Source organism: Ammospiza caudacuta, chromosome 2 (assembly GCF_027887145.1).
Source record: "Ammospiza caudacuta isolate bAmmCau1 chromosome 2, bAmmCau1.pri, whole genome shotgun sequence".
Taxonomy (NCBI): Eukaryota; Metazoa; Chordata; class Aves; order Passeriformes; family Passerellidae; genus Ammospiza; species Ammospiza caudacuta.
The window spans coordinates 26,860,849-26,887,940 of NC_080594.1; the positions used below are offsets into that span (position 1 = coordinate 26,860,849).

Here is a 27,092-nt window from a genome sequence, read left to right on the forward strand (position 1 = left end):
GAAGTGATCTATAAAAGGACAAAATCCTTGCCAAGGGAATGCCACAGCAGCGAGCCCAAGCCACAGAAAGCCCGGTTGAAGGCTTCGCTTTGCCGCAGCTTCTCAGAGGTTACGCAGGGTCTGTAAGCAAACAGCTTAAAGGAGCCCGGCTTAGTGCCTGGCTCTCGGGCTGTCCCGGAGCCTCCCGGCCTAATGCCCTGGCAGCAGCCCCTCCCTCGCTCCTGCCCGAGGCGATGCTGGGCAAACAGGGCCAGGCCTCGCCCTGCGCTCCCGCCGCGGGGCCGGGCCGCGCTGGGCTCGGGGGCATCGCAGGAGAGGCCGTGCCACGGCAGGCGGGCGCAGAGCCATGTGCATATAAAGCCCGGGGCAGCAGCCCGGCAGGCTTGTTCAGCACAACCACACCTCGGCTCGCCTGGCAGCACGGCTAGGCGCTGATCCCCGGAGTACCCGAGCGTGGGAGCGATCTGCCCATGGGCCCCCGCCGGCTGCTGCTTCTGGCGCTGCTTCAGGCAGGTGAGTAGCACCCCTCGGTCCCTCAGCCCTGCCGTGCCGCCCCTGCCCGGGCACAGCCTCTCCCTGCGCCATCAGCTTTGCCTGCTTCGTGCCAGGACCGCCGTGTGATGCGGCCAAGTGAGGGGAAAAAGTGTCACTAGGCAATCTTCAGCTTTACAGTGAGGGACAGTGTAAGTGAGCTGCCTGCCTGCCTCACTTCCCAGCCCCAGCTATGATTTGCATAACCTGTATAAACACAGATCATCTTCTTTTTTAGTAGTTTTCTGCTACAGAGCTGTTAGTGTCCGTGTTCCGTTGAAATACCTTCCTTTTATACCAGTGTCCATGGAGTGAGCAGTTTTCATAACATCTGAATTTAAAATAGATTTTAAAATTCTGTTTATAAAAGCCATAAATGGCCACTAACATAAAGTCCCTACAGACAAAGGCAACAAAACTCTAAACTGGCACATCTGAGGTTATACCTGCAGTAGAGTTTTAAAAGAAAAAAAAAACAACCTCCTACCTCCATTTACAGCAAAGGCTGCCAGTTTAAGCAGGAAATAGTGCTAAATTGTCAGATTCACCTCTGCTCACCTCTCTGCAGGTATGTTCTTCTCTAAGGTGGTCCATTAGTAGTTTAACTAATGATTGGACATGCTGCTAACGGGACATTTGGCTAGGAGCAGGCTGCTGTGGAGACTCCAACTTTTTCAAGGCTTTCCTGGCTGTGTTGGCTCAGCTGCCTAGCATAGAGAAAGCAATTTCAGTTCTTGGTCAAGTTATTAGCTGTGCACCTGAATATTAAAAATGTACTTGCTAGGGCTGACCTCTCAGTTGCAGCAGCGCACTGCTGGCTCAAAACCCAGACAGCTTTCAAAGAACAGGAACATCAGAGGCTGCCTGGACGCCTCTTGCAGAACACACAGCCCTAAGCACACTAATTGAGTCTTTTGGACTCAATTTCCTTTGGGGCGCTCTCTCCACTTTCATAGCAACTCTGCACTGTAATTACAGTTCCTTGATCTCCAGAGATATCCCCAAAAGAAGAATGGCCTTTCTTCTTCTGGGTGAGGTAAAGTTACCTTACAGCAGCCTCAACCATTTTCAGCCAGTGGCCAAAAGGCCCAGCAGTGCTGGCTTAAGAGGCCAATGAAAGAGCTAAAAACGAAGTCAAGCCGTTTGTCAGAAGGCTGGGATTCCTACAAAGACGTTTTTGTCTCCACTGGAATATTTTCAGGGTCAGCAAACTGGAACAGGTTGAAAAATCATGATTTATACCCCCAAAGCCAAAGCAGCTCACTACTTGTGATTTTCCCTGAGAGCAAAGCCCCCTTCTAACTCTGGAGCCTTGCTGTTTAGACAAGGAAAATAAGTGGTCTCTTTAGTTCTCATTAAAAGCCATCCAATGTGTTTTTAGCACGAAACCTGAACACTCAAGTAGTGTTTAGCTGAGCGAGCTTACTTTTTCAGGAATGTGCATTTAATCCCTGAGGAATGCCCCAGGGAGCAGACTGAGGCTATGCTGGACAGCCTGAGGTGTGGGTCCCTGGGGTGAAAATGGTGGCACCCTCTCCTACTGGGGGGTCAGGCTGGGAGAGGGAGAAAAGCCCTTCCTTGTCCTTCGTGGGGAGAGACCCTCCTTGTCTTCACTGGCATTTGGATTGGGCTCGGAGGGCAAGCTGGCCCAGGAGATGTGGGAAGAGGCCCAAGCAGGGGGATTAGAGGCTAGGTTTTAAAAGGAAAGCAACTGTTTTAATAATAGTATTGAGTCCTTGGGTGGTTTAGAGGATTAATTAGCCCGTGTTTGCACAACACTTTGAAGAGGTCAAGCATGCTGCAATAGCCAGGGGCAGGTGGCAAAGCAACTTCAGTGTCCAGTTCCCAGCTCCCAGGAGTCACCTCCCTCTCCATCCAAGCATGCTGGAAAGCCCCTGTTTGATTTTGGAGTGGCTGTGCATGGGTGGGATGAGCAGACGGGTCAGGCTTTCGGGCTGAGGATTTTGATCCTACCAATAGAGCAGTGCAAAGTGCATTTGGTCCTTCAGTAAATCCAGGCATGAAATGCTCCTGTTTGTCTCTATAGCAGGATAAGAGCAACATTTGTGACTGAGCATCACAGTGGTTTGAGTATTAGGGGCAGGGTACTCTTGGTTTCCATAACAGCTACTGCAAGAATGAGCCTGTGGCTTCTAAAAAAGATCCAAATTAACATGCGAAATCACGAGACTGATCAAAAGACTTGTAACTCAAAAATCTCCAGACTGGTTTGGGTGGCCATCCACACACTCCAGCTGACACAGAGCTCCTTTCTCCTTTTTTCCCCAAATTAATGGGGCCCACCTGTTACGACTTAGGTGGAACATAATAATGGAAGCGGATACAAGTGTTGCCATCACTTCCAGAGTCCCAAGAGAAAGTGGCTGTACATGCATCTTGGCTAATGGAGGCACTTTGTCCTTGACAAAGTATGTACTCTACAGGCTCAGGGGCATGTAGCCGTCCCTCTATGCAGATTAATAGGATTATCAGTATGTTTTGCCACCTGGAAAATGGGTTAAAAGATCCTGAATAATAGGGAAACTTGGATAATGTAAGAAATCTTGAGCAACATAGAAACTTCATTTCTTTCCACAGAGTCCTGGTTAGGTCTGGTTGCCTGGCTGTAGTCTGGGGCTTCATGTCCCAGTCAGGAGCATAGCATAGCTGGAAAACTGTCCCAGGTTTGGGAGCTCTGGTGTGCAGTGAAGCACAGAGGGCCTCCATGGTGCTGGCACAGACCCTGCAGAGCTTGTCAGCTTGGGCTCCGTGATGAGCACAGCCACACACTGCTCCCGGGTGCAACACAGCTGCAATCACACACTAGCACACCAGAACTAACAAGTCCTGCTTGAACTGAGCTCCTGTGGAAGAAGTAGCATGCTTGGGCATTCCTGCATCCAGCTTTTGATTATTCCAGACACAGGCAAAGCTCCCTGCGAGACTACCTTTGGCCAGCTGAATGTCATGACTAGTTAGATTGTCAGGGCTGCCCCCAACCATCTCCTTTTAAGGACTGTAGGAAGATCAGTAGGAGGATGTTTAATCCTTTTGTGTAACCGTGTCCTGTCTTTGCAGTTTGGAAAGGTGCTCTGGGAAAGTCTCATTCACTGCACACTCGAGGAATCATTGAACTGGCTGGAGCCATAACGTGTGGCACAGGACGGTCTCCCTTGGCATATATTGGCTATGGGTGCTACTGTGGACTGGGAGGACGAGGTTGGCCTAAAGATAAAACAGACTGGTAAGAGAAACCTTGGCTACGTGTCCAGAAGCAGTGCAGATCTCCCTACTTTTCTCTGTTTGTGCTGCTGTGACTCCACTGACACATTTGCTGCCTTGTGGGCAGGGAGCTTAGTATATATGAACATACTGGGGATTTGGGAGTGATGACCCATGTATCATTTGGGATTTGAATGAGGGCTTAACCTCCTTCTGGATGATACCAAAGCTCTTAGGACCTTGTAATATGTGGGGTAGAGGGCAAAGGAGAAACCAGGATGTAATTTTTGGAAATAGCTGTTTGTTTTTTCATAGAGAGCACACTCTGCCTGACGAAAGGAGTGTAATCCAAGGTATTTGGAGGGTTATTTCACCTAAATCCTTAAAATGGAAGTGATGCAAATATCACTGTTTATCCTCTTGAAGAAATCCATATAGTTGCAAGGAGTAATCAAACCTGTTGCCCTAATTGGCTGTTAGTTCCCACTGAATCAAGGCAGAACAATAAGGGAGAGCATGGTGCTATTTCTCCTTTTCCTTGTTAGTGGGGAAGATGTTGGCCTTGTTACTCCCCACAAGTGTTGGAGGTATTGCATGCCATCAAAGGCTTCTTTCCTGTACTGTGCAATGAGCATAAGAGAGTAAATGAGAGTAAAGCTGAGGATAGTGGACTCTTGTTGCTCTGAGCCTGGTATCTGCAATCTCGCCAGGTTTGAAATATCAAAGTCAAAGCACACAAGTCTATCTACAGTCTCCAGACCAGGTGCTACTAGTAAGCAAGCTCTGCTTTTAGCAGGGGTGAAGGCAGTCTGCAGCTCACTAGGAAGGAAACTGAGCTTTCCAGAATACCTTGATGCTGGAGACATTGCAGGTTGCTGCAAAACCAGATTTTGCTGAATTAGAATGACAGAAAAAAGGGGGGAGTGAAGGAAGAAAAGGTGTCAAAGCTAAGGATCTCTGTGGGCATGAATGAGAAGACTAATGGAGCTGTCTTCATTAATGCAGTGAGATGTTTCACTCCCAAAGCCCTCTCATCATGTCCCTTTATTTGTCTGTGAAATATTTCATCTATGAAACAGTCAATATGGGCCTCACAAACGATGAGTAACTGCAGTAATATCTCCTGACCTCCTTATCACAGCACTTATCTACAGCAGCGTATGTAGGGTGTTTAATTATTTCTGTTATCCTTTAACAAATTTCATAATAAAGCTTTGAAAGTAAAACATTACTTCACTACTTTGGAGCACTGCTTTTATTGAAGGGCTACGCAGAGTGACTTAAAAGCTGTTTTCCATAGAGTGACATCCAAATTTATGTGACCCTAGGAGATGCAAGAAGTCATCACTCCTGAAAAAGAAAGAGTAAAAGATGGCCACATGTTCGCCAGCCAGTGTTTCTGCTGTTGTTTAAATTGCATGGAGTATTTTAGGATTTTATCCTAAAGGCAGAAAATGAGACTTTGCAAGTGGAAATGCCTCAAAATATCAGATAGTTTGTAAAAGGGAAGCTTGATTCTCTAAGTACATTCATTGTTATTCTTTAGCTGCAATGCTTGGCTGCTGTAGAAAAACTTAAAAGTTTTATTTAGGTTCTTAGCTAGGACGAATCAGCAATGCCACACTAGATTTAGGCCTAAAAATTTCCATCTTCTGTTTGTAAGAGAAATATTGATATCTGTTACTAAGAACTACTGCAACGATTAGAGTGCTTGAGTACCCCACACCTGTCAAACTGACCACATTATTTTCCCTATTTGCCATTCTAAAAAGGAAAGGGTGGCAAAACTACTGGCTGTGAGTGACAAATACTGTTTGAAAATTATTCACCTCCTTGACCTTCTAGGTTTTCACAGAGATCCTTACAAAAGGAGTAATTTTCTTGTGTGTAATTCAGTCAATCTGTCTAGACAGGGCTAGAGTGCTTCTAAGCACCTCTCTTTTATGTGAAAAAGAAAAAAAAGCCATTGAGTGGATAATCCTTTTATAAGGTTTATTCCACATACTGACTTTGATGTGGTGTTGTCACAAATTACCTTTTCCCTTTTGTTCCACTCTTCCACTCTCACAGTTCCATCACTTCAAGGCATAATGACGTTTCTTCCACATAGACTCAATCGATTTGTTTCTCCTTTCTGTTCCCCTGGATTGCTGCAGCACCTAGGTTGTAAAGCAGGACCTAAGGGTGCTCAGCACTTCCCTGAAAACACCACGAAAGGCAGGGTGCATCCATGACTCATCTAAGTCACAGGATCCTTAAGGCTGGCAAAGATCTCTGTGATCATTGCATCCAACTGTTAAATCCTGGCCAACTCGTAGGGAAGAGTAAGATCTCTCCTCTGTCGCAAGGTTAAAGCAAAAGACACACAGCAGTGAGGATGCTGTTGGTGTGACAAACACAACGTGACAAATTCCTACCTCACTGGCATTTGCTCAACAGCAGGGCTCTGGCCAGCTGATCCCTGCGGGCCGGCCGGAGCTGCCTGTAGCCACCAGGGCTGTCTCGTAGTCCAGCCGTGACCAGCAGGTTGTTGAGTACCCAGGTGACACAGTTGTGTTTGTTTGCCATCGCTGATGACGACCAGTGCTGCTGGCTGCCTCTGTTTGTGTTGCTGTAACCGAATGTTAGCAGGTCATTAAAAGCTTAGCACCACTCTGACCCAGGTGCAGCAGAGGGGGACCGGAGGGGACCGTCTGAAGGTGGCAAAGGACAACAATAGCATTCCTTAGTCTTCATGCCTTGACAGTTCTTTCAGATGTTTGTAAATTAGGAGCTTTGTGTTGGAGTAAGCTACCTGTTACCCTGCTGCAGCTGTGGGGATCATCAGGAGGAATGCTGTAAGGGGAGGCAGAATTATGGCCCAGACCCTGTGGTTCTGCAGAGCTTATGTGACTTCCCCTAGTTTTGCCAAGCCAGATAAGGAGCAGCAAGTTCTCACTGCTAGCTAGAACACCATTTGCTAGTGCAAATTCAGTGCTCATTTGCTTGTCCTTGCCTGATTCACAGAAAATCTTTTGCCCCCTACAGTATCTGTCCTCACTTCTCCTACCTCTCTTTCTCTTTGTTCCTTCTGGCTCTTCATAAAGTGCAATTTCTTTCCCTTGGTACACAGGGCCCTAACACCTCCCTCTGCTCGTCTATCTTCACATTGTTCTTCTTCCCCATACTCCCCCATCGCTGACTCATCAATTTGGCTACTGACTCACGCCCCAGACCTCAGAGACCTTTGGTTTCTATAGCTGGCACTCCCCTCCACCACAGCCTCCGGTGCTCAGTGTCCCATATATGAGACACTAGGGATGGGCCTGCTCTGCTACCTATCATTCCCCTGAGGATGGATTAGGCTTTGCTGCAGCTTTGGGGTTTTTATGTTAAATCAGCCTGCCTCAATTTTTCCCAGTTAGTAGAGTGGTTTCTCTGTAGAGTCAGTTCTTGCAGGGATGTCTTCTGGAAATACAGGAGATCACTGTTCTCTGGCTCCAGCCTCTGACCTTGCATCCTTGCTGAAACAACCTTTGTTATTCAGCAGAGAACATCTTTAAGTGCTGAATCTTTTCTTGGTGGAATTTGAATCCCTAAATTACAAGAATAAAATTCAAGTGAGGTCAAATTTTCCATAAATTCAGAAGTAATTGACAGTGAGAATGATCTCACTGACTAGTCCATAGTACAGATGTCATCAGCTGAGCTATTCCTCCTCATTCCCTCTCTGGTCAGTGAAACACAACTGCATTTTTCAAATCTGATGCTTTTCACACTGTGTTAGATCTCTGCAGCACGAAAAAGTGAACTGTGGTGCAGATGTGCATAGAGAGAAGATAGGTGAATGCCTTAGATGTAGATGGTTTTTAAGGTTCTTAAGTTAACTCATATGAATTTCACCATTGAGACTAATTAATTTGTAGCCTGCCCTCAGAACTTTTATGTGCCAAGGAGCACATGGCAGGTGAACTGAAGAGACTAAGTTTCTTGGTGATACTGAGGAAGGCAAGAAACACTCCAATTTCAAGTTTTGGGATGGGTCTAAGCCTAAGCCAGTGAGCCACAATATTGTAATCTTCACAGCAGTGTTGTTGTTGCTTCTCTGCCAGGGCTCCTCTCTGACCCTCTCTGAATGCCTCACCCCCTTTTATCCCAGCTACCTCCACAGGCTACAGCTGCTGCCCAATTAAGCACATCACAGTTGCAGCCCATTTACAATAACTAGAATCAGGGCAATACAATACAGAGATCTTTTACTGCCATACATATGTTTACAATACATATATTTACTCAGGCCCCTACACCACAGTAGCACAACTTATAGGAACACTTCTGCTCCTTTTCAGCCAGATTACCGTGTCTTGACCACAGATGCTTTCACAAGGGCAAAAGCTCAGAGGAAGAAGCGCAGTGGTCATGGGAGCAAATATGGCATTAATGAGCTCCTGAGACAAGCGAGCCTTCCCAGAGATGCCAGGATACTTGCACCATCAACAGATGATTTACTGACAGGCCGGGGTGAACATTGCTGTCATGAGCTGTGTGTGAGCAAAGCTCCCCTGAAGCCTGTGCCAACAGGCAGGATGCAGGAGGACGCCCATTCTCTCTCTTTCTGTGTCTCCCAGGTGCTGCCACAGGCATGACTGCTGCTATGACACGGCAGAGAAGGAAGGCTGCAACCCCAAGGTGCAGCGCTACCAGTGGGCGTGTGAGCAGAACACCGTGCGGTGCGGTAAGGAAAGGCTGGCTCCTGTCCTGGGCTCCCTCCCTCCTTCCCTCCCTCCCTCCTCTGCATGCAGCAGGCTGACCACAGAGCTTTGGAGGCCCCAGAGGCAGGTTTGTGCTTGCCAAGCTGGTTTCAAAGCTGCTTTAGGCAGTGTCCATTCTCTTCCAAGCTCCCTCCCTGCTCCTTGCCAGGAGCTGGGAGGAAAGCTGAGCCCCAGCACAGTCCATTCCAGGTAACCTGAGATCCACCCAGGCTGAGGAGCAGGACTGGGGGCCATGGAGCTCCCAAACCATCCCAGTTTGACAGGGATGCAGATGACTCTGGAGACTTTCTGCTCACTGGCATTAAGCATGCCTCTTCCCACAGCTGTGGGTCTTCAGGGGTGCTCTTTCCATTGCAGTTCTGGCCCCCCCTCCAGCAGGGCTGTCCACTTTTTACTACCCTTAAGCACTGCTAGGGAAGAGCCAGGCTATTTAGCATGGCTGCAAGATAGGTTAAACAGGATGCCAGCCTGCACCTCTGCCCCGTTTGGGGCTCCAGCCTGAAGTCTTGGGGTTCCAGCAGGGATTTGGAACCATGCAGAATCAAATGCTCTCGAGTGTTTCAGGCAGACAGCAAGTGTGGGCTATACTCAGCTCTACAGCTGGTACCCAGTCAAGAGGGTTTGAATTGCACAGTCACAGCCCGTCAGTGTCTCGCACAGTTTGTTTTGACATACACCAGATGACTTGAGTCTTAGAATTTGTCACTTGTGCTTTTAAGTCTCCAGAAAGCTCCTGGTAGTAAAATTCATTGTAGAAGACTTTGAAAGTTTGAAAAGAAATCGTGAGAGTAAAACTTATCCCCATAATCATCAAAGTTACTTGCTGGAACATTAAAAGACTATTTCTACCTTATCAGAAAACCATATTTTACTGGTGCAATCCTCAGCTTCACCAGCAGCTGAAGATCTGCCAGCAGATAGGGGATGGGACACAGCACATCTGCAGTTGCTCTTTTCCTAGTTCCAGAACAATCTAGTAAATACAAAGTCCTGGCAAAGGAATGTGTTGCTTTAATGTACAACTGCTCTCCCTCCTGCCATATTTCCATAGCTGACTGATATTTTCTGCTAGTCATTTTACAGGGGAAAAGTCCTGTTTCTCTTTGCTGTGAAGGAACAATCCAAGTTGCAGATATGAGATGTATCATTCAGTCCATGGCAGTGGACATAGGAGTGCAGCAGGCTGCACTGACTTGGCCAACAAGCATGAGTTAAAAAAATGTCATTAATTCCTTAACTGATGTCCAGGCAAGACCTGATGCATCCATCAGCTGTTCTCCACAAGCCCTCAGCAGGCCACACTCCCTCTGATATCCCTGGTGAGGAGGAACAATAGAAATGTGTTTTGAAGGCAAATTTCCTACCCCAGGCTACAGCACTGGCAGGTCTTACTGGGATATGAAGGTATAATGTCTGATCCCATTCAAACAAAAGAGATGAAGAATTAAATTTCCAGGCATGCTTGCTGAGCTCAGGGTAATGATGTCCAGAAGTGTTATAAGCAGAACTGTTTGCACTGTAATTTCAATGCAACAGGAATTAGATGCCTGCTGCCTGACACTGTACCATAAATACAGACATTTTGATGTAAAATAAACAGAAACTCATTTTACTTGGTATTTCTCCTCTTTCTGCTACCATTAGGTAGTTTTCTTTGTGAAATGAAAAAAACTGGCAAAACTATATTCTTCAGTCTAGATATGCCATCACCTGTAGGCAAATTCCATTCAATAGATATCTGGAATATTGAAAAGGCTGTTAGTTGAGGGGTCTGGTAAAAAAAAAAAAAACAACATTCCTGTTGAACGAATGTTACAAATCCAGACTTTTGTACTCACATTTGAGGAACAGTTGCTGGCACAGCATAGGAAGAGCTCAAGTAGCACAGGGGTAAGGAGAGCATCAGGCAAGACTGGTAGCTAAGAGAAGAGTGGCCTTAAGTCCTCATTGACCCTTAAAGCACTTTTAGCAGTAAATACATGATTATTCTGAACAGCTTAGGAAACTAGGGCTTTTCTTATTTTTCTGATACAGGGTTGATCCATCAAAGTCCAGTGAAATCTGGAAAAATTCCTATACTCATTCCAGTTGGTTTTGGAGTGAAGCCCAAGTGCACTGGCACATTAAACTTTGCCTAGTGCAGGGTTTTGTGGCTGTTAGATAATCCATGGTAGCAGCCTCAAAGAAGCAAGGTACTGTGCTTTAAAATAATATTAACCCAACAACTGCATTTAACCCACTATAGATGGGATGAGGTTCATTAACCCAAACTCAGTCATTTGCAATGTAGCCTTCTAAGCTAGTGGCTTTGATGTTATTTATAGCCACGTAGTCATATATTTGCATTCCTGTATAGTTCCATGTATGACTTTGATCACTTTGTTAGCTGCTAGCTCATAAAAATCAGGTACCTGGCCCTGCTGCAAAGCTCCTTGGCTCGTCTGCTGTGATCAGAGAGAGACAGCAGCAGCTGGTACAGCAAGAGTGAAGGATGCCTGGTGGGTGCTCTGACACCCTCAGGTTTCTGAACATCCCTCTGGGAGGCTCCTTCTTTCAAAGTAGTGTTTTTTTCTTTTGAAATCAGTCTGTTTTGCAGAGGGAGGAGTTAGAAGGGAAATTCACTGACTGAGGAACAGTGGAATATTTTTACCTCAGGCTAAGATTAAATAATTTTCCTTTTCAGCTTTGACTACTGAATTAAATCCTCATAGTTCACAAAGTTCTAGAAGCAGGGAGTGCTCTGTGCTGAGCAGATTTTTATAAGCATTGCCAATCTACATTTAGCTGCTAATTTCTGATGCTCTTTCTCACAGTCAAGGTCAGATCTGTTGACAGAGAGGGCAGGGGAGGGTCAAATCCACCCACAACACAACATGTTGATCTGCTGCCACCAGCCTTTGATCCCCAAGGGCTGCTTTTTTCGGGGACTTTTCCCCCTAAAACTGTTTCTTGCCTTTGATACAGAATCTCTCAACCTCAGCTCACATTTTTTTTGCAGATAACCTGACAGACCGATGTGAAAAAATGGTGTGCCTGTGTGACCAAGAAGCAGCCAAGTGCTGGGGAGCAGCCCCATACAATCCTCACTTCATCCTCTGGCCAGACTTTTTATGTGGACAGACGCATCCCACCTGCCATGTCAGATATGGGGGGCCAGAATAGTCTTTCCAGGACCTTTCTTCAAACAATTTGAACTTGAAGGTAGTGGAATAAAAATTTTCCTCATTTTCCAGATCTAACAATGGTGTGAGAGCATTTCTATCGGTCCAGGATTTATGGGGAGGAGAGACAGACAGAAAGGTGCGGTGGTGGAGTTTCCTCTCTGTGAGAGAGCACTTGGAACGTATTGAGCTCTGCCTTTGGTGGACAACAAGCAAGTCAAGATCTCATGGGTAAGGGAAAAAGGGCAGACTAATGGAGGTAACACTGTTGTGGATGTTTGCTACAGGCCACCTCATGCAGGAGAAAGTGCATGAGGTCTTCTACAGACAGCTTGAAGCAGCCTCACAGTCACAGGCCCTGGTTCTGGTGGGGGACTTTAACTACTCTGACACCCGCTGGAGAAACAACAGGTGGCAAAAGTGATTAAGGGTCTGGAGTATCTCTCTCATGAGGAAAGGCTGAGGGAGCTGGGTCTGTTCAGCCTTGAGAAGAGATGACTGAGAGGGGACCTCATCAGTGTCTATGAATAACTGAAGGGAGGGTGTCAGGCTCTGCTCGGTGGTGCCAAGCAATGGAACAAGAAGGCATTGAGTAGAAACTGATGCACAAGAAGTTTTATCTGAACAGGAGGAACAACTTCTTTACTGTGCAGGTGACTGAGCACTGGAACAGGTTGCTCAGAGAGGTTGTGGAGTGTCCCTCACTGGAGATATTTCAGACCTGTCTGGACACAATCCTGTGCCATGTGCTCTGGAATGACCCTGCCTGAGCAGGGAGGTTGGACCAGATGATCCTCTGTGCCCCTTCCAACCTACCCAGCCTGTGATTCTGTGACAGGTAACATGTATGATGAAGCAAAGAGAAGATTCTGCTCTGATCATGCTTTTGCAGAAACAGAGGGTTTGGTGGTTTGGTCTGTGGTGCAGTGAGAACACCTCTCCTGTCACCAAATAGCTTTTTTTTTTTTTTTTTTTAATCATAGACTCATAGGGTAGTTTGGGTTGGAAGGAGCCTTTAAAGATCATTTAGTTTCAATCTCTGTGCAATGAGCAGGGACACCTTTAACCAGACCAGGTTGCTTAGAACCCAGTTGTCTTATCCCTCATGCTCCTGCATCACAGCACTGGAGACACTTCTGAGCTGTGTTCAGGGTAAGCAGAGTTACACTGGGCTATTGCAGTTGCAAGGTCAGCAAGGATTTCTGACTTCTGCTTACTAGAGGCATACCCACACTTTGCAAAAGAATATACTCACTGCTCCACAGGCTTCAGAGCTGATACACTGCTTTCTGATACATGTAGAAGAGGGTCTCCTATAGTAGCAGCAGCAGACCCGCCACAGGAATGATGTGCATTGACTCCACGATTGCAGGAGGCTGAACAAATGCTTTATTGAGCTACACTACACTATACTACACTATACTATACTATAGAAAAACCCATCACCCTTGCCAGACAGTCTGATATGCACATGGATCCAATTGGTCAATCAAAACACCATCACCAGAGTCCAGTTAGGAAATCACTCTTTTGGTAAACAATCTCCATAACACATTCCACGTGTGCACAATAATAGGTGCAGCAAGTGAAGATAAGAATTGTTTTCTCTGAGCTTTCTCACAGCTTCTCAGGAAAATCCTGGGAGAGAATTAAGCGTCTCTCTGTTCAGAGGATATGTGATTACCACAGTCTCCTATATTGGCATGTCTCCCAGTCACTGACTGCCTGGGAATCAATTATTGTCACATCAGGAAACAGAGACTGTGGAGAACATCAGTCATGTCAAGCAAATCTTTCATCTCTCCCTTTTTTTTTTAAACAGTATTAAAGGCTTATATTCAAATGCAACATTTCCTTCTGGCAGGAGAAACCAAAATCCCATTCTTTCAGCCAGGAGTTGCTATGTACCAGTGGGCCCTCTTTGCACCTTTGTCACAAGCATTTAGGCTGGACAAGCCACCAGGACAAGAGCCTCTCTGGGAGGAGGCACGGACAGGTGGGAGCCGCTCCTGCCTCCCCAGAAGCAATGCTTTTGACTTCCTCGGGAGGGTGCTAGCACTACCTGGATACTGAGCACCTGGGTAGTCTGGGCTCCTTCTGTCTGCTGAAACTCAGCTGACAAACTTTGAACTGCACTTTAAAATAAGATGGCACAGAGAGACCCAGAGTGCTTCATCAGAGTCTGAATTCAGAGATACGTGGCCAAACTAAGTGGAGTTTTTGCAGGTGATAATATTAATTTCATCACAAAAAGCTGTTTTGCTTTTTGCTGTAGGAGGATGGTAAATATGCCACTGTGGCTGACAAAGCTGCAGGAAAAAGAAGCTTGCTAACAAAAACAAAAATGTCAAAGTCAACGTTAGTAGAAGCAAAGGCTTTTATTCCATCTAGAACTCCATTTTTTTTGTTTATGGGGCATCAGAAGTTGTTCCATCTGCAGGCTTCGCATATCCCAGCGACTCCTGTAATGCTGTACCTCAAGCTCTGCTGAGCAAAAAGGAAAGGAGAGAGAATGAGTGCGCAACAGAGTCAGGACAACACAATAAACTCCTTCGAGGCTTTCTGGCAAAAGAAGTTGTGAATTCTTAATATAGAGCGTTTGCAGAGGGATGCTGCCGCGTGGACAGCATCAGCCTATGGAAGGGAGTGCGCTCCCCAGCGAGGGCTGGAAGATCCTGCCCGGAGAGAACTCCCGGCGTGTCCCTGTCCATCAGGTGGCGGCAGCGCTCCAGGGAACTGCAGGCACAGCTCTGCCTTCAGCCCTCCAGGGAGGGGATTCTTTCATCAGGCTCAGCAAGATTTCTGAGCGCCAGGAGAAGAGGTGCAAATCACACATCTCCTCAATGAATGCAAAAAGTCAGCTGAGCTCGCTCTGAAACGCATACCACATCTTGGGTTGCTCAAAATGGGAACTCGTTTCAAAATGCAGTGTCAGTCTCCTCAAATTAGATCAGTTAGTTGACAGAATAGAAAAAAGTAGGCGAGCTTTTGGGTACATCAGCCTCTTATTGAGGCATTTCTTTGGCTCATGTATGGTGGAAATGCCTGGTTTTCCCAACGTTATCAGCTGATCTAATAGAAGATAGGTCTTTAAGTAAGGCTTTATAAACCACACCTGTCACACCTAAGCCATCATAGGTTTTCTGTACAAAAGCATTGCAAGAATACAGATGTAAGCACGAAATTGGCAGGAGGAAGAACCATCCTTCAGTATAAACATAAAAGAACTGAATGAGTCCTTGGTCTTTGTTAAAAGAAGCTGCAGCATCTCATTGAAAAACTCTCAGTCCAAAGTGGCAATTAAAGAAGATCCTATTATTCTCTTTATAGATAACTCATTAGGCCCATTGGTAAAGCTCTACCCAACATAAACAAAAACCTATTTGAAAAAGTGATGGAACACAGAACCAGCTCTGTTAGAGTTTTGTTCACACTGCTTATTTTCTGAACCAGATCCCATGTCTGACCTGAGGTAAGTAAATGTCTTGTCTTTCAGTTAAAACACAGGTACCTTTGGTGAGACTCCTGTCTCATGCAGAGGACGCACTTCCTCAGCTGTGGGGTTAGAACAACGATCAGAACCACAATGCCTCCAATACCAGCTGCCACAACCCCAATGATTGTTCCAATGGATTCTTCTATACCAAACAAGCCTGGGGGAGAAAGGAAGGCAGAGAGAGATGTAAAATGTTTTCCAGACAAGTATATGCAATGTAGCCAGCATCTTTTCTGCAGTGGCTGCAGAGGAAGCTGCTGACTATGATGATGCTGATGTCTTGTCTGACATGAAATCCCTTATACATGGAAGAGTGACTTGCACTACAGAGCTACTGATTTTTTTAATTCCTGTGTAGGAGCTCCTAAGCAGAATTCCTAAGCTGCTATGCTATCTGGTGCTTTAGGGACAGGGCAGCCCCATCATCCCAGAAATCTCCCTCAACAGCTAGACACTATGGGATGGTAAAGGAAGCTGCTGCTTGAGTTAATGGGACTCAGGCCTGTACACTTTATTTTTGAAAGGAAAAAAGTTATTCTGACAACTTCAGGAAAACCATTGGTCTGCCTATCTACTTCCAAGGGAGACAGCACCAGAGAGCAGACAGCTCCACTGGAGTCCTTTCTTTGCCTGATTGCTCTTGGGACTGTTGCATGACAGATATAGCATAGTGCTGAAATTATACATTTCATCATCTCAGGAACACAGGAAGGCAATTATGCTGGCCAGAGTGCAGACATTTCAAGAGTAACCTGTGCTACCGAGACTGTGAGATCAAGCCAACAGGAGACCTCATTAGACACACGACCAAAGCTCTTGCAGAGGGGCACAGTTTGCTTGCTTTAGTGGTACAGTTTAAACTGAGTAATGTTATAAAAATGAGTAAATCAGGCTCAAGAGGCCAAAGGCTTAGTGGATCTTGGTGAGATAGAAGCTTTGGTGATGAAAAAGAGGAAAATGGCACTTGCATAATTTACTCTTGACACAGAAGGAGGCATTTTTTGTTAATTAGACAATAAGATAATAACCCTTCTAATGTGTTGATTTTTTGGACTGGAATCTGTTTAGCCTATATAAAAGGAAAGTTTGACATTTTCAGCTGCTGCAGACATAGCAAGTTACCTCTTTACTTAATATGCCTGGTGTGTATCTGTGGGGCTAAGAAAACATAGCATGGCACTTCTAATGCTACTTTAATGTGAATGAAGTTTATCAGAAATTATATAACGATCATATTACATATGATCCTCGTGATTATCGTGGGATTACTTATGTCATTCAGAGTTCAGGAATGACTATGCAAGTTAGTGGGTTGGAGAGAAATAACATCAAAAGAAAGAGGTCTAGAGCTGTTCCTTGAGATGGTACCTTGTCACCTGTCACTCATGGGGGTTCTGTCAGAACTGTGAGTACAAGGGGAACTTGTCTGGCTGCTTCATTCTTTGCAGTGACTTTATTTTTATGGATACCTGTGATTGTTTATAGAGACAAGCTAGTGAATTTTAGCTGGCCTTACAAAAACAATGAGAAATGTTATAGAGCAATTACACTCCATGACACCAGGCCCTTACTGCCAGAGGACAAACAGGGCAACTTCTCTCTTTCCACCAGTGTGCAGACCAGCTTTGGAAGAAAAACAAAGATGAAAAAGGTAAATAACTCCAAGTATTACCCAGAGCCCTCCTGATCCTGAGCTTTGTGCCATCTCCGGTCACCACCTTCCCGTCTGGAAGTGTAACCTCACAGAAATAAATGCCATGGTCACTGGTTGTCACATTGAGGATAGTCAGGGAAACATCCCCTTGGGACAAGTCTCCACTCATGAAGATCCTGGAATTATTTGGCAGGATGGTCACATTCTTTTCTAGCAGGTCCATCTGCCCCTTTTCATCTTCTTTGTACCATTTCACCATCAGGTTGGTCAGGGAGGGATGCTGTGGACTGTTAAGATGACAGTTCAAGACCACAGTTTCACCCTCTTTGGCTTTCTCCTTTGCTGGTGTTTGAGTCACCAAAAGGTTCCAAGGCTCAGGTGTCAACCACACAGGCTGCGCTGTTACATGAATCACAGCTGCTGCATTCTCCTTGTTTGCACCTCCACCAGTAACTCCTACATCTGTACCAGGGAAGAGAGAGAAGAGGACAGCTGAGGGAGATAGGATGATAAATGTCCCTGCTGCTCCTGACCTCTAACCAGCACAAAGAATGGCTCCTGGCATTAGCACATGAGAGCAGTCACTGTTATGATGATAGGGATTTTCTTCTTAGTTCCGGCTTAGATTATGTTTTTGTGTACAGACGGGTCTTTTCCTGAATATCAGCTCCTTTCTACTGCCATTCTAGAGGAAGGAAGATTAATGCCATTGTCTAATGGCTTTGGGTAAAATTCAGAGTCCAGCCAGCCCCATTTCCATCTGCAACACTAACCTCTTTCTTCCCACCCCAAAAAAGTCTCAGGGCCTGATGTTCCTGCCTCAACTGCTTCTGAGGCAAAGCAAAAAAAATGCATGTACAGTTTTACACTGGCAGTCCTATTTTGGAAAGTGCAGTGAATAAGTGTGCATCTAATGCAACTGCCTGTATCCCAAAACCTAATGTGGTTCTTAGAATTTTTGTCATGCACTTTCAGTTACAGGACAGGAAATCTTGAAATCATGGGAAGCATCTCCATTACCAGAGACTGAAGCCCTAGCAGATCCCATCAGCAGTCTGGGGGACAGAACATCAGCCTTATACCCATACTGAAGCTGAGGGTTGCAGCTGTTCTCTGCGAAAGGACTGTCTCCAGCTAGCTTTTGATAGAAAAACATGAACATGCCTGTAGCAGACATTTCACCCTGCCTTCTCATACTCAAGTGCTAATCATAGTATCATATCCTTGAGCTAAGAGTAGTGAGAGGGGTCTCACTTCTGGAAACAGGCCTGGGCACAGAAAATGAGAGGAATAGTTGCTGTCTCAAAAAGAGGGAAAAGCAAACTCTAAAATGAGCTTTTGCCAAGAAATAGTTTGGAACAATTTTTGGAAAAGGCTCTTCTGTTTTATTTTCTTCAAGTGAAATAGTCTCCCTTTGAGAGAGTTGGTGTCTTCTCAAGGACTGCAGACACTTCCAGAGTGAAGGTCCTGATTTTCCATTGTCTTGAGTTTTTCATTGCCATCCACAGAGTGTGCAATGCTATTGTGGGGGTCTGGTAAAGCATCACAGTGACAATAGAAACTCTCTGCTCAGGAACAAATGTCTCGAGGCAATGGAAAACCAAACCCCTTTATGATCAGTTTGAGAGTTACTTGGACAGCTCCTCCAGGCATGCTTGTACACAAAAATCACAGTTGTATTCACAGTTATTATTATTTATGACTCATATGGGAGTAGAAGATTTCTGTCAGCCAGCATGGTCCTCTTGTTCTGGGAACCTTGCAAAAGGCTGGGGTATAGAGCTTACAGTTTAACTATGAAACAAGAGAGAATTAATGGATGCAAAAATACAGGAACTATAAACTAGCTGGGAAACTAGGCAACAACAGAGCATGTGAAATACCTTCTGAGCTGTTTGGCACTCTATGCTTTTACCTCAAAGTGAAAATTTTTGCCTTAGAACCGAAACAGCAACCCATAGAAATTGGATGCCTGAGAATTAGGTACACAAACACAGGTTTTAATCTGGTCCCTAAAATTAGTTCTTATTAAAAGTACCAGGCAAGATATTATCCTTCTGTACATACCTTATCTTACCAATGAGCCCACTGGAGCTTATTGGGGAAATCTGAGGTGCAGATCTTCCCTGTCCAGTTAGATATGTGCATTGAGGTAGCAGTCATAAAAGTTGAAGTATCTTGACAAGATACATTGAGGAAATGTAAAGTATAGTTGAAATAACTGACAAAGCTTGACATACTACAGTTTTTGTGCATAAAATATTCTGAAGTGATCTATTTGGCTATTTATTAGAGTGAATTTGAGTAGTTTCATAATGAGTACTCTTATAAAATCTCAGTTTATTAATAATTTTCTCCACTGGATAACTGCTGCTTTAGCTAATGTGTGCTACTGCTACCTTGTTTTCGAGGAATGGCCACAAAATTTCTTTTCTGCTACAAGTATTCCAGTCTTGCCATATGCACCCCTGTAACACAACTGTAATTTTTATTTCTTTTAGTGATGCAAAAGGTATACTTTTTACACAGACAGTGGCATAGAAAATGTAGCTGAGTAGGAACAATGTGCTTTGATGTTGCCTCTGTTCATTGTGAGTTTTATACGCCCCTCCTATCATGAAATAATAGTCATGATATAATAATTGTCATCTGTTTTATTTCCACATCTTTTGTTCAATAAAAATCATGTAACTTAATTAGGAAAATTAAAACAGGAGAGGAGTAGGCTGTCTTGTTTCATCCCAGCTCTCTTTGGGGGTTTCACTGAGAAGGTCACAGCACTGCCTCTATTTTTCCCCCTTTCTTTTCTTTCTTTTTCTTTTTTAAGGCTGCAAAACTGGAACATAATTAGTTCACTGGTATTCGATTACACAATGCCCTTATCGTTTTGGCATCTGGGAGCATACCATGCCAAATGCTTTGCTGACTCTGCTGCAAAGCTCTTTTAAAGTCAATTGCTTCATTAGCAGAGTGATGTGTAGCTCCCTTGTCATGCGGGTTGTGGGGCTCAAGCCCATGGAGAGGAATGCAAGGCTTTGTGGTGAAAGCACTTGAGCTAGACAGGGTAAGAGAAATACAGCATGGATGATCTTGTCTAGACCTGGACAAACGATTAGATGATCTAATAGGTCATTGTCATATGAAGTCTTAGTTCACATCCAGTTTTCAGCCATGAGGGGAGAAAGCTCTCAGGGACTCCCTGCAATGTGGCAATGTGCTCTGCATTTGGCAGTACTAATAGGGCACCTACAATGTGCTCTGCATTTGGCAGTACTAATAGGGCACCTACCGAAGCCCTCAGCCTCTCCTCCATGTAACCTGCAGGTTGATGCTTCCCCGTGTAGGCCATATCAGACCCTTAAGTGAGAAATTCCGCAAGGCAGGCTAGAGGGGCTGGGGCGACAAAAGGAAAGAACAAAATACAGTTGCACTCTCTTCCTGTCCTGGAGCCTCAGTTAAGAATTTGGTGCCTGCAGTAAATCTGAGCAGCCCTGCAAGCTTCTTCTGCCAGCTGCCAACAGCATGGGGAAATCACAAAGGTGTGGGGAGGTCAGTGCAGAATTCTACCTTTCCAGTTTAGCCTCCTCTCCTACATTCATGCTCAGTAGCTGGAGGAGGGGTTGAGGGCAAATAGGGCTCAATTTCCAACCCACAAAAAAAATCCTCTGCTGATGAAATTACTGTCTTTCAGATGGTTTTGTTTGCTTTAGATCTCAGCTTCACACTCATACCATGCTGGTGCCATGAAGGTGCATTACAAACTGTATCCAGCTCTCAGACATCTATGATTAAGTGATCAATGACTGCACATTGCTGCTTTTAATTTATATGACTTTTGCCCTGGGCTGAGGTTGGCTCTCACAAACAGATATGAATATGAACCTTGTGACAATAACTGGTGGCTAACATATCAGAGAAACAAAACAGAAATGAAGCTTCTAGGAATGACGAGACACATCTGGGAAAAGACAGGCAAATAAACTCTTTCTGAACACTAAATACAATTTCTCTGCACCCTGAGGAAGCTCACAGTTGAAAGTTGCATTTTGAAAATCAAGAGAACTTCTCAAGCCAAGCTTCCAAGAACAACCCGTATTTCTTCTAATTAAGGAAGGTGGTTTAGTACTTACCCACCATCAAGAAGAAGATGAATGAAGAGACTGCAGATCTATAGAGCTTCCCAATGTGCTGGTCCATGGTTGCTGAAGTACATGGCCTCACCATCTCTCCCTCTGGTAGTACGGGTAAAAAATATGTGTGTGTGTATTATAGCAATGGGACCTCACATTCTGCCTAGTGAATGTCACACTTACTAAAGTTACCACAGCTTTGAGCTCACAGTGCTCTGCCTGCTCTCTGGATGAGAGCCACATTGTAAGTGACAACAATTATTTCCCCAGCGGCTGTTCTGATCTCTCTCTGAGAACATGTTGAAAATGCTCTGAGAGCAGAGGGAAGATAATTCATTGTTTTTCGCTTTTGGCTTGTATAAACCACAACTTTGGGCTGAGTAGAGATTATCCAGATACTCCAAAGGAGACCACTCTTGTGCTGAACCCCTCCCTAGTGATGGTGAGAACACAAAGAGCATTGGCTTAATTTTCTGAACAGCCAGACTCTAATGCACCACATTATCACTCTAATGCACCACAAAAGGAAACTTCAGGAACTCAGTATCTTTGTGGCTATACACACATGGTGTTTACAGGTTAAGTGTATTCCCCAAAGTGTTTTTTCAGTGCAGAACAAAACCTTTTTCATCAAAAGTTGACTACTTAAACTCTACTTAAATATAAGTAGAGCTTGTCTATGCAACTTGGGTGGAGGGAGAAACTGCTGGAGAGGGCGGCCTATCTGCAAAACCAGCAGGTGTGCTCTGAAGTAGTCTGTGTTTATAGAAAGCCCACACAGAGCAGGACCCTGTGAGAGGAGCTATAGCAGCTCCAAGCCCCACCTGTACCACCCAGCCCTGCCAGCTGTGCTATGCCTGTACCAAGCATGGACTACTGTCACTATCCGGCCGACACCTCTTCCCTCAACTGCAGGATTAGGGATTATGGCATAATTTATCTAATGTCTTCTATCCATATCTTCAAAGCTCTCCAGGTAATGGAATTGTGCTTGAGGGTCCAGTAAAGACTCAATTCCATTACTCTTAAAGCACAATGCAGCTGAGAGAGGCATGAGTATTTCTGCTTTTCTTTGCATTTGAAAGCCAAAAGAATCCATAACTGATTCACAAAACTTGGCTGACCAATGTCAAGAAGAACAGCTCATTCCTGCAGTCACCAGTTGTCACTTAAGCTTTGGTGTGCAGATCCCAAAGCAGTGGAAGCAGTGAACGGAGGATGGGCTAGAGGGAGTATGGTTAAAAGAACCTAGGAGACAAATACTTTTCTGAAATGGCTTGGGAGAGTGGGAATGCCTGTGATTACCAGGCAGGAATCATATTAGGAAGGGAACTGGGACCAAGTGCAGAGCAACACAGCACTTCAAAAGGAAGACGGAAGTTTGTGAGGGTCTTCCGAAGGAAGTACTGCCAAAGTGTTAGTGAGCAAAGCCAAAATATTGTGAAAGGAAAAGTCAGAGGAGTCAAAAACAATAAAGAGTTTGATGAGGGGACAACCGGTAGAGTCGAAGGCACCTGGCAGATCATGAGGATTTTGGACTGAGTTACTGGTTTAGAGTGCTGATTGTGACTGTGTCAGAGGAGTCAGCGTGCAAAGATGGATTTGAACCAAAGGCAATCCAAACACGGCCTGATTTAAACCAAGTACTTGTTGCTTCAAAAAAACCCTTCAAGTGTGTTGTCATGGACATACCACCACTGCTCCTGCAAATGCTATTTATGTTCATGTCATCCGGAACTAGCAATTCTCTTGTGAATCCTCCATTAAGTAGGTCATGCCTGAGCCAAAGTGCCAGGGCAGCCAGCTTTTAACTGAGGGAATACAAAGGAGCTTGGTTAGTGTCGCTGGCAGCCAGTAGCTGAGCATGAAGTTTCTCTCACTTGAATAACCCAGTACAATTCAGTTTTTGGACAAGAAGAGAAATAAACTGGTACCCTGAGTGTTGTTGAAAAAAGGCCCCAAAATTCAAGTTTCAGGTGCATATCAAGAAAGCAAGGAACAAAAATGAAACAAACCACACATTCTTTTTTATACACTCTCTTGTAAATTTAATTAAGCAGTTACTTGGATTAATGCTGTCCTGTCTGGGCCAACAGATGCAATAGGGAGTCACCCACTGGACTTCAGGTATTTTTTCTAATGTAGCAGTGAGCAGGTATCACAGCACCCTGAGATGTCCAAAGGGAGCCTCCACGCATTTCCCGGGGAAGAGGCAGAGAGAAAGGGGACAACAGAAGGAAGTAGCATTGACACAACAGGCTACTTTACCCATCCGTACTTTATCCATCCATCCATCCATCCATCCATCCATCCATCCATCCATCCATCCATCCATCCATCCATCCATCCACCCACCCACCAGCCAACTACGTAGCAATGTGATTTCTTTGCACATCACAGGGCTCTCCTTTTCCTGTGAGGTGAGCTGAGGGTGCAAATCTGCGAGCCATGGTCGCTCTGGCTTGGTGCCCTGATTTGAGGAGCCCTCCGGGTGCTCAGAGATTGGGGCAGGAACCACTCGGCGCTGCTCAGCAGCTTCAAAACTGAGACCCAGGGTTTCTGGGGTGAAAGCCCCTCACCGACTGCCTTTATGTCACCTCATCCTCCGCTCGGCCCGCAGCCAGCCCTTCCCCTCTCCCTCTAGGAGTCCCCGGGAGCGGCCTCTCGGCAGTGTTTTCCGTCGAATCCCACGAACCCAGGATCTGGGAGCCGTTTCGCTGCCCAGGCGCTGTTTAACCGGCTGCGCTCACGGAGGGCGGCGGGCGCGGGGCTCTCCTCGGGCAGGAGGCAGCGAACGCTGCCCCCCCTCACTCCCCGCAGCCGGGAGTTTTTTCCTACTACAGCCCTTAAACTTTCCACCGGCGCGGAGGCTTCCCAGTTAACCCGTGCGGAAGCCGCAGAGGGGCTGCCGCGGCCGGGCGAGGAGGGCACCGTAGGCGCCTCAGCGCTCTCCGCCCCCCATGACGGCTCCCCCTTCTCGGGAGCAGCAGCGGCGCCGCTCGCCCCTGACAACCTCCTCCCGCCGCGGGCCGGCAGCGCGGCCGGCGCCGGCCCCTTTAAATGGCGGCCGCGGCCCCACCGTGCGCCCCGCGCAGGCAGCTGGCGGGCGCCGCGCGGCCCTCGCCCCCCTCCATGGTAAGCGCCGCGCTCTGTGCTCCCCGCCCCCCCCTTCGGCGGGCTCCGTGCCCCCGGCCGCCGCCCCGCCGCCCCCCCCGGGCCAGCGGAGGGCCGCCCAGGTAGGTGCGGGCTGCGGCAGCTCCGCTCCCTTCCCGGGCAGCCGCACGGGCGGCGGCGGCGCGGCCCCGCGGGCAGCGCTGGGAAGCTCCGCCGTCCCCACCCACCTCCCCAAAGTTTTTGGGGCGAGGCGGGGCCAGGGGCAGGGGGGCCCTCGGGGAGCCCCGATGAGGGGGGAGGCGAACGCCCCGCGCGTCGCCGCAGGGAGGGTCTGGGCTCCCGGGAGAGCCGGCGGGGAGGCGGCCGCGGGGCTGCCGGGCTGAGCCCCGGCGTTTGGTGGGGAGGAGCGGGCGGGCAGCAACTGCCGGAGGTTGCAGCGAGTGCGGGTGTTGGCGTGGAAAAGCCCCGCGGGGGCCGCTCTGCTCTCAGCCCTCGCTGCCCGGAGTGTCTCTGCCTTTGGCTCGCTCCGCTGTCCCCTCCGCAGCCTGTCCCCAGCCCGGGCCGCGGCCCCGGCAGCGCTGGGCGGGGTGGCCCAACACGGTCTCGGTTCTGAGCTGGTTTGGACTTGAAACCCGGCGTTACCTCAGCCCGGCGGATCCGGTACTGCAGGCGGGGTTACTGGTTAGGGCCCTGGGCTGGTTTTGTACCGTTTGCTATCTGGGATGGCACAAGTGACATTCCGTGGCTCAGTTTCCCTTCATAAAGTAAAACTGACTTCCAAAGTGAAGAATACTGATAACAATGGAGAGTGCTACAGAATTAGAAAATAGTGCTGCTTATTATCTTAATAGTGTTATGAGTCAAATTACTTGTCTCTGAGGTGTTTGTATTTCTGTACAATTCATAGTGTAACTAACAGTAAGTATAAACACTTGATGTGTCAGTATTATAATAATATATGTCAGTACTCTGGTAAAAAGTCAAACACCTGTATGACTTTTCTCAAGTTCTGAAAGGTGTCACAGGTTCCTGAGATGTGCTGCATGTTAGGCACCGCTATCTTGTGTTGATATTATTTGAGTTCTAAATATCTGTGCAGCTTCAACATGCAAGTTGGGTGGGGGGGGCTGCACTGGAAATCAAATACTTTGATAAAAAATGTAAAATATAATTAAATATAGTGTAGTCTAGGGGGAACAAAATAAAACCAATGAAAGAGATGTCTGTGGAAGTGTTTCCATGCCACTCACCTTGGTGAAACTACCATGTCAGGTTTCATTTAATATACAGCTGTTAAATGGGCTAACCATCTTGTTTCGCCTTTCTCCACCACGGTTGGATTACATACCTTACTTCTTTGTTCACAGGAAGTTCATGAAGTGGATCATGGTCTTATTAACCAGCTACTTGCTGATTCAGAGGAGACTCTTAATTCATGCACAGAGAAAATGCAGGGTCCTGCTCAGTATAGCTGGAGTGCTGACTGGAGCTTTTGGGTAATCTCTGCTAACTTGGCTTTAATTTATAAATATAATACCTGTCTGTTTTAATTTGCATATGTGTGTATATGTACAAGTTTTATATCCACAGTTCTCAAGTTGCTTTGTAGTCATGAATTACTAAAGTGTTCTCCACCCATGTAGTGAGGCAGGTAATTTTATCATTACTGGCTTACTGAAGTGTAAGGTGAGACTGAGAGGGGGTGAAGTTGTATATCTGATGTCTCAGATCAAGTTAGTGACAGATCTTGTGGCTTCTATGCCCAGTCCTGTCTCTCAGGTCCTGACATGAACTCATGCCAGCCAACCTATGACAGTGTTTCTTATGCCTATAGAAATACATTTTTGATGCTGTGATGCTTTTTAAGCATAAGGACTGAATTTTGATTCTTGGTGGTTGGTGGTTCTGAATTACATTCCTAGTGTTCATTTTTGTCAAGTAAACATATTTGTTTTCCACAAGAGTAAATAAACTTCCTGTTTTCTGTAAGAATTGACTTTGTGAATAAAAAAGGCAGAAAATAAGTCATTTGGTTTTTTTTCTTTCCGGGGAAATGCCTGACTGAAAGCATAGTGTGTAATAAATAATAAGTGCCTATTTCATTACTTTTCTTTTGGTAGATTTTTTTTTTTTTTAATGCCTTGAGAGAAGGTGAATTGTGTGTCTAGACTTGGAGTGTATGTTTTGCTGTTAATTCGGTGCATGGATTGTTATTGTTTGATAGGGAAGGAGACCACGTGTGCATGGAGCCACAGGCAGGGTAGCAGCTGATCCTGTGGGAGACACAGAGTGCCAGAGCTGTGAGGAAGGGAGTCTGACTCAGGTTCTGTATCAGGTGTCCCCAGTACATCCCTGTGCTTCAGCTCATAGAACATCATCTGGTCCACTGTGTCCTTTTCCTGACAGGGTCATCACAGTGTTCATTGTGCTTAGCAGGTGAAAGATTGAGTAGCTAGTGAAGGCCAGAAGGAGTCCATGGCAGAGCTGTGAGCAGAAGCAGGGGATCAGATTTTCCAACTCCTTGTTTATAAGTCTAGCTTGTATGTTTTCACTCCTCTTCACAAGCAGATGTTCTAACGATCATGACATCTGGTTTTGCACCTCAGGCCATAGGGATAAATCCACTCTAAATGTATGTGTACTCTTAAAAATGCAGTAGTAATCTGGAGCCAATGGAATGGGACAGGACTAATAAAATCCCAGCAGGTCATATACTTGTGTTGCTAGAGTGAGTTCTTGGGGTGTTCAGTATTTTCTTCACTATCCCTGCAGAAACAAGGATGATCCAGGGCTGTCCTGCCTGTGCCCAGCTGTGTTGGTACTTGAGTCCATAGGAAGTCGTGCTGTGCAGACAGTGCAACTGCCAGCTATGTTCTTGTTAGGTGGCACGTTGGATTGTGTAAGCTTGGTTTGTATGCAACCACTAATGCAGGTGGTATTTTGTGAGAGGAATAAACTTGTTCAGGTCTTGGTGCCAGGCTGTTGGACCTGCAGTTAACAACCCAGTGTTTCCTTGATAGGCCTGGTGATTTA

General features: G+C 46.2%; 3 protein-coding genes across 4 annotated transcripts in view; 2 read left to right on the forward strand and 1 right to left on the reverse strand.

The window, feature by feature from the left end:
• Nucleotides 1–402: 402 nt before the first annotated feature.
• Nucleotides 403–11,736, forward strand: LOC131554779 (phospholipase A2-like). The gene is made up of 4 exons (XM_058800377.1): nt 403–513; nt 3,610–3,775; nt 8,361–8,467; nt 11,503–11,736. The coding sequence occupies exons 1-4, from the start codon at nt 471–473 to the stop codon at nt 11,664–11,666; spliced, it is 480 nt and encodes a 159-aa protein (XP_058656360.1). The 5' UTR covers nt 403–470; the 3' UTR covers nt 11,667–11,736.
• Nucleotides 11,737–14,058: 2,322 nt separating this feature from the next.
• On the reverse strand, nt 14,059–21,003 carry LOC131554934 (T-cell immunoglobulin and mucin domain-containing protein 4-like). Its single transcript, XM_058800555.1, has 4 exons — nt 20,946–21,003; nt 16,834–17,277; nt 15,177–15,318; nt 14,059–14,149 (listed from the first exon to the last, which is right to left on the reverse strand). Exons 1-4 carry the CDS (start codon nt 20,950–20,952, stop codon nt 14,143–14,145), a joined length of 600 nt encoding a protein of 199 aa, XP_058656538.1. The 5' UTR covers nt 20,953–21,003; the 3' UTR covers nt 14,059–14,142.
• Nucleotides 21,004–24,005: 3,002 nt separating this feature from the next.
• The window catches only part of GRAMD1C (GRAM domain containing 1C), a 51,177-nt gene continuing 48,090 nt past the window's right edge, over nt 24,006–27,092 (forward strand). For both annotated transcript variants that reach the window (XM_058825431.1, XM_058825432.1), the window contains exons 1-2: nt 24,006–24,080; nt 25,427–25,555. In XM_058825431.1, the coding sequence (XP_058681414.1) occupies nt 24,006–24,080; nt 25,427–25,555 (204 nt within the window). The remainder of the gene's footprint in view (nt 24,081–25,426; nt 25,556–27,092) is intronic.

Bases quoted from the DNA above. Each gene is read 5' to 3' on its own strand.
- LOC131554779 (XM_058800377.1), top strand. From the start codon at position 471: ATGGGCCCCCGCCGGCTGCTGCTTCTGGCGCTGCTTCAGGCAG. The intron at 3,776-8,360 runs GTAAGAGAAACC...TGTGTCTCCCAG, and splicing joins CCTAAAGATAAAACAGACTG to GTGCTGCCACAGGCATGACT. The intron at 8,468-11,502 runs GTAAGGAAAGGC...TTTTTTTTGCAG, and splicing joins GCAGAACACCGTGCGGTGCG to ATAACCTGACAGACCGATGT.
- LOC131554934 (XM_058800555.1), bottom strand. The intron at 15,319-16,833 runs GTAATACTTGGA...TTTCTCCCCCAG, and splicing joins CAGGATCAGGAGGGCTCTGG to GCTTGTTTGGTATAGAAGAA.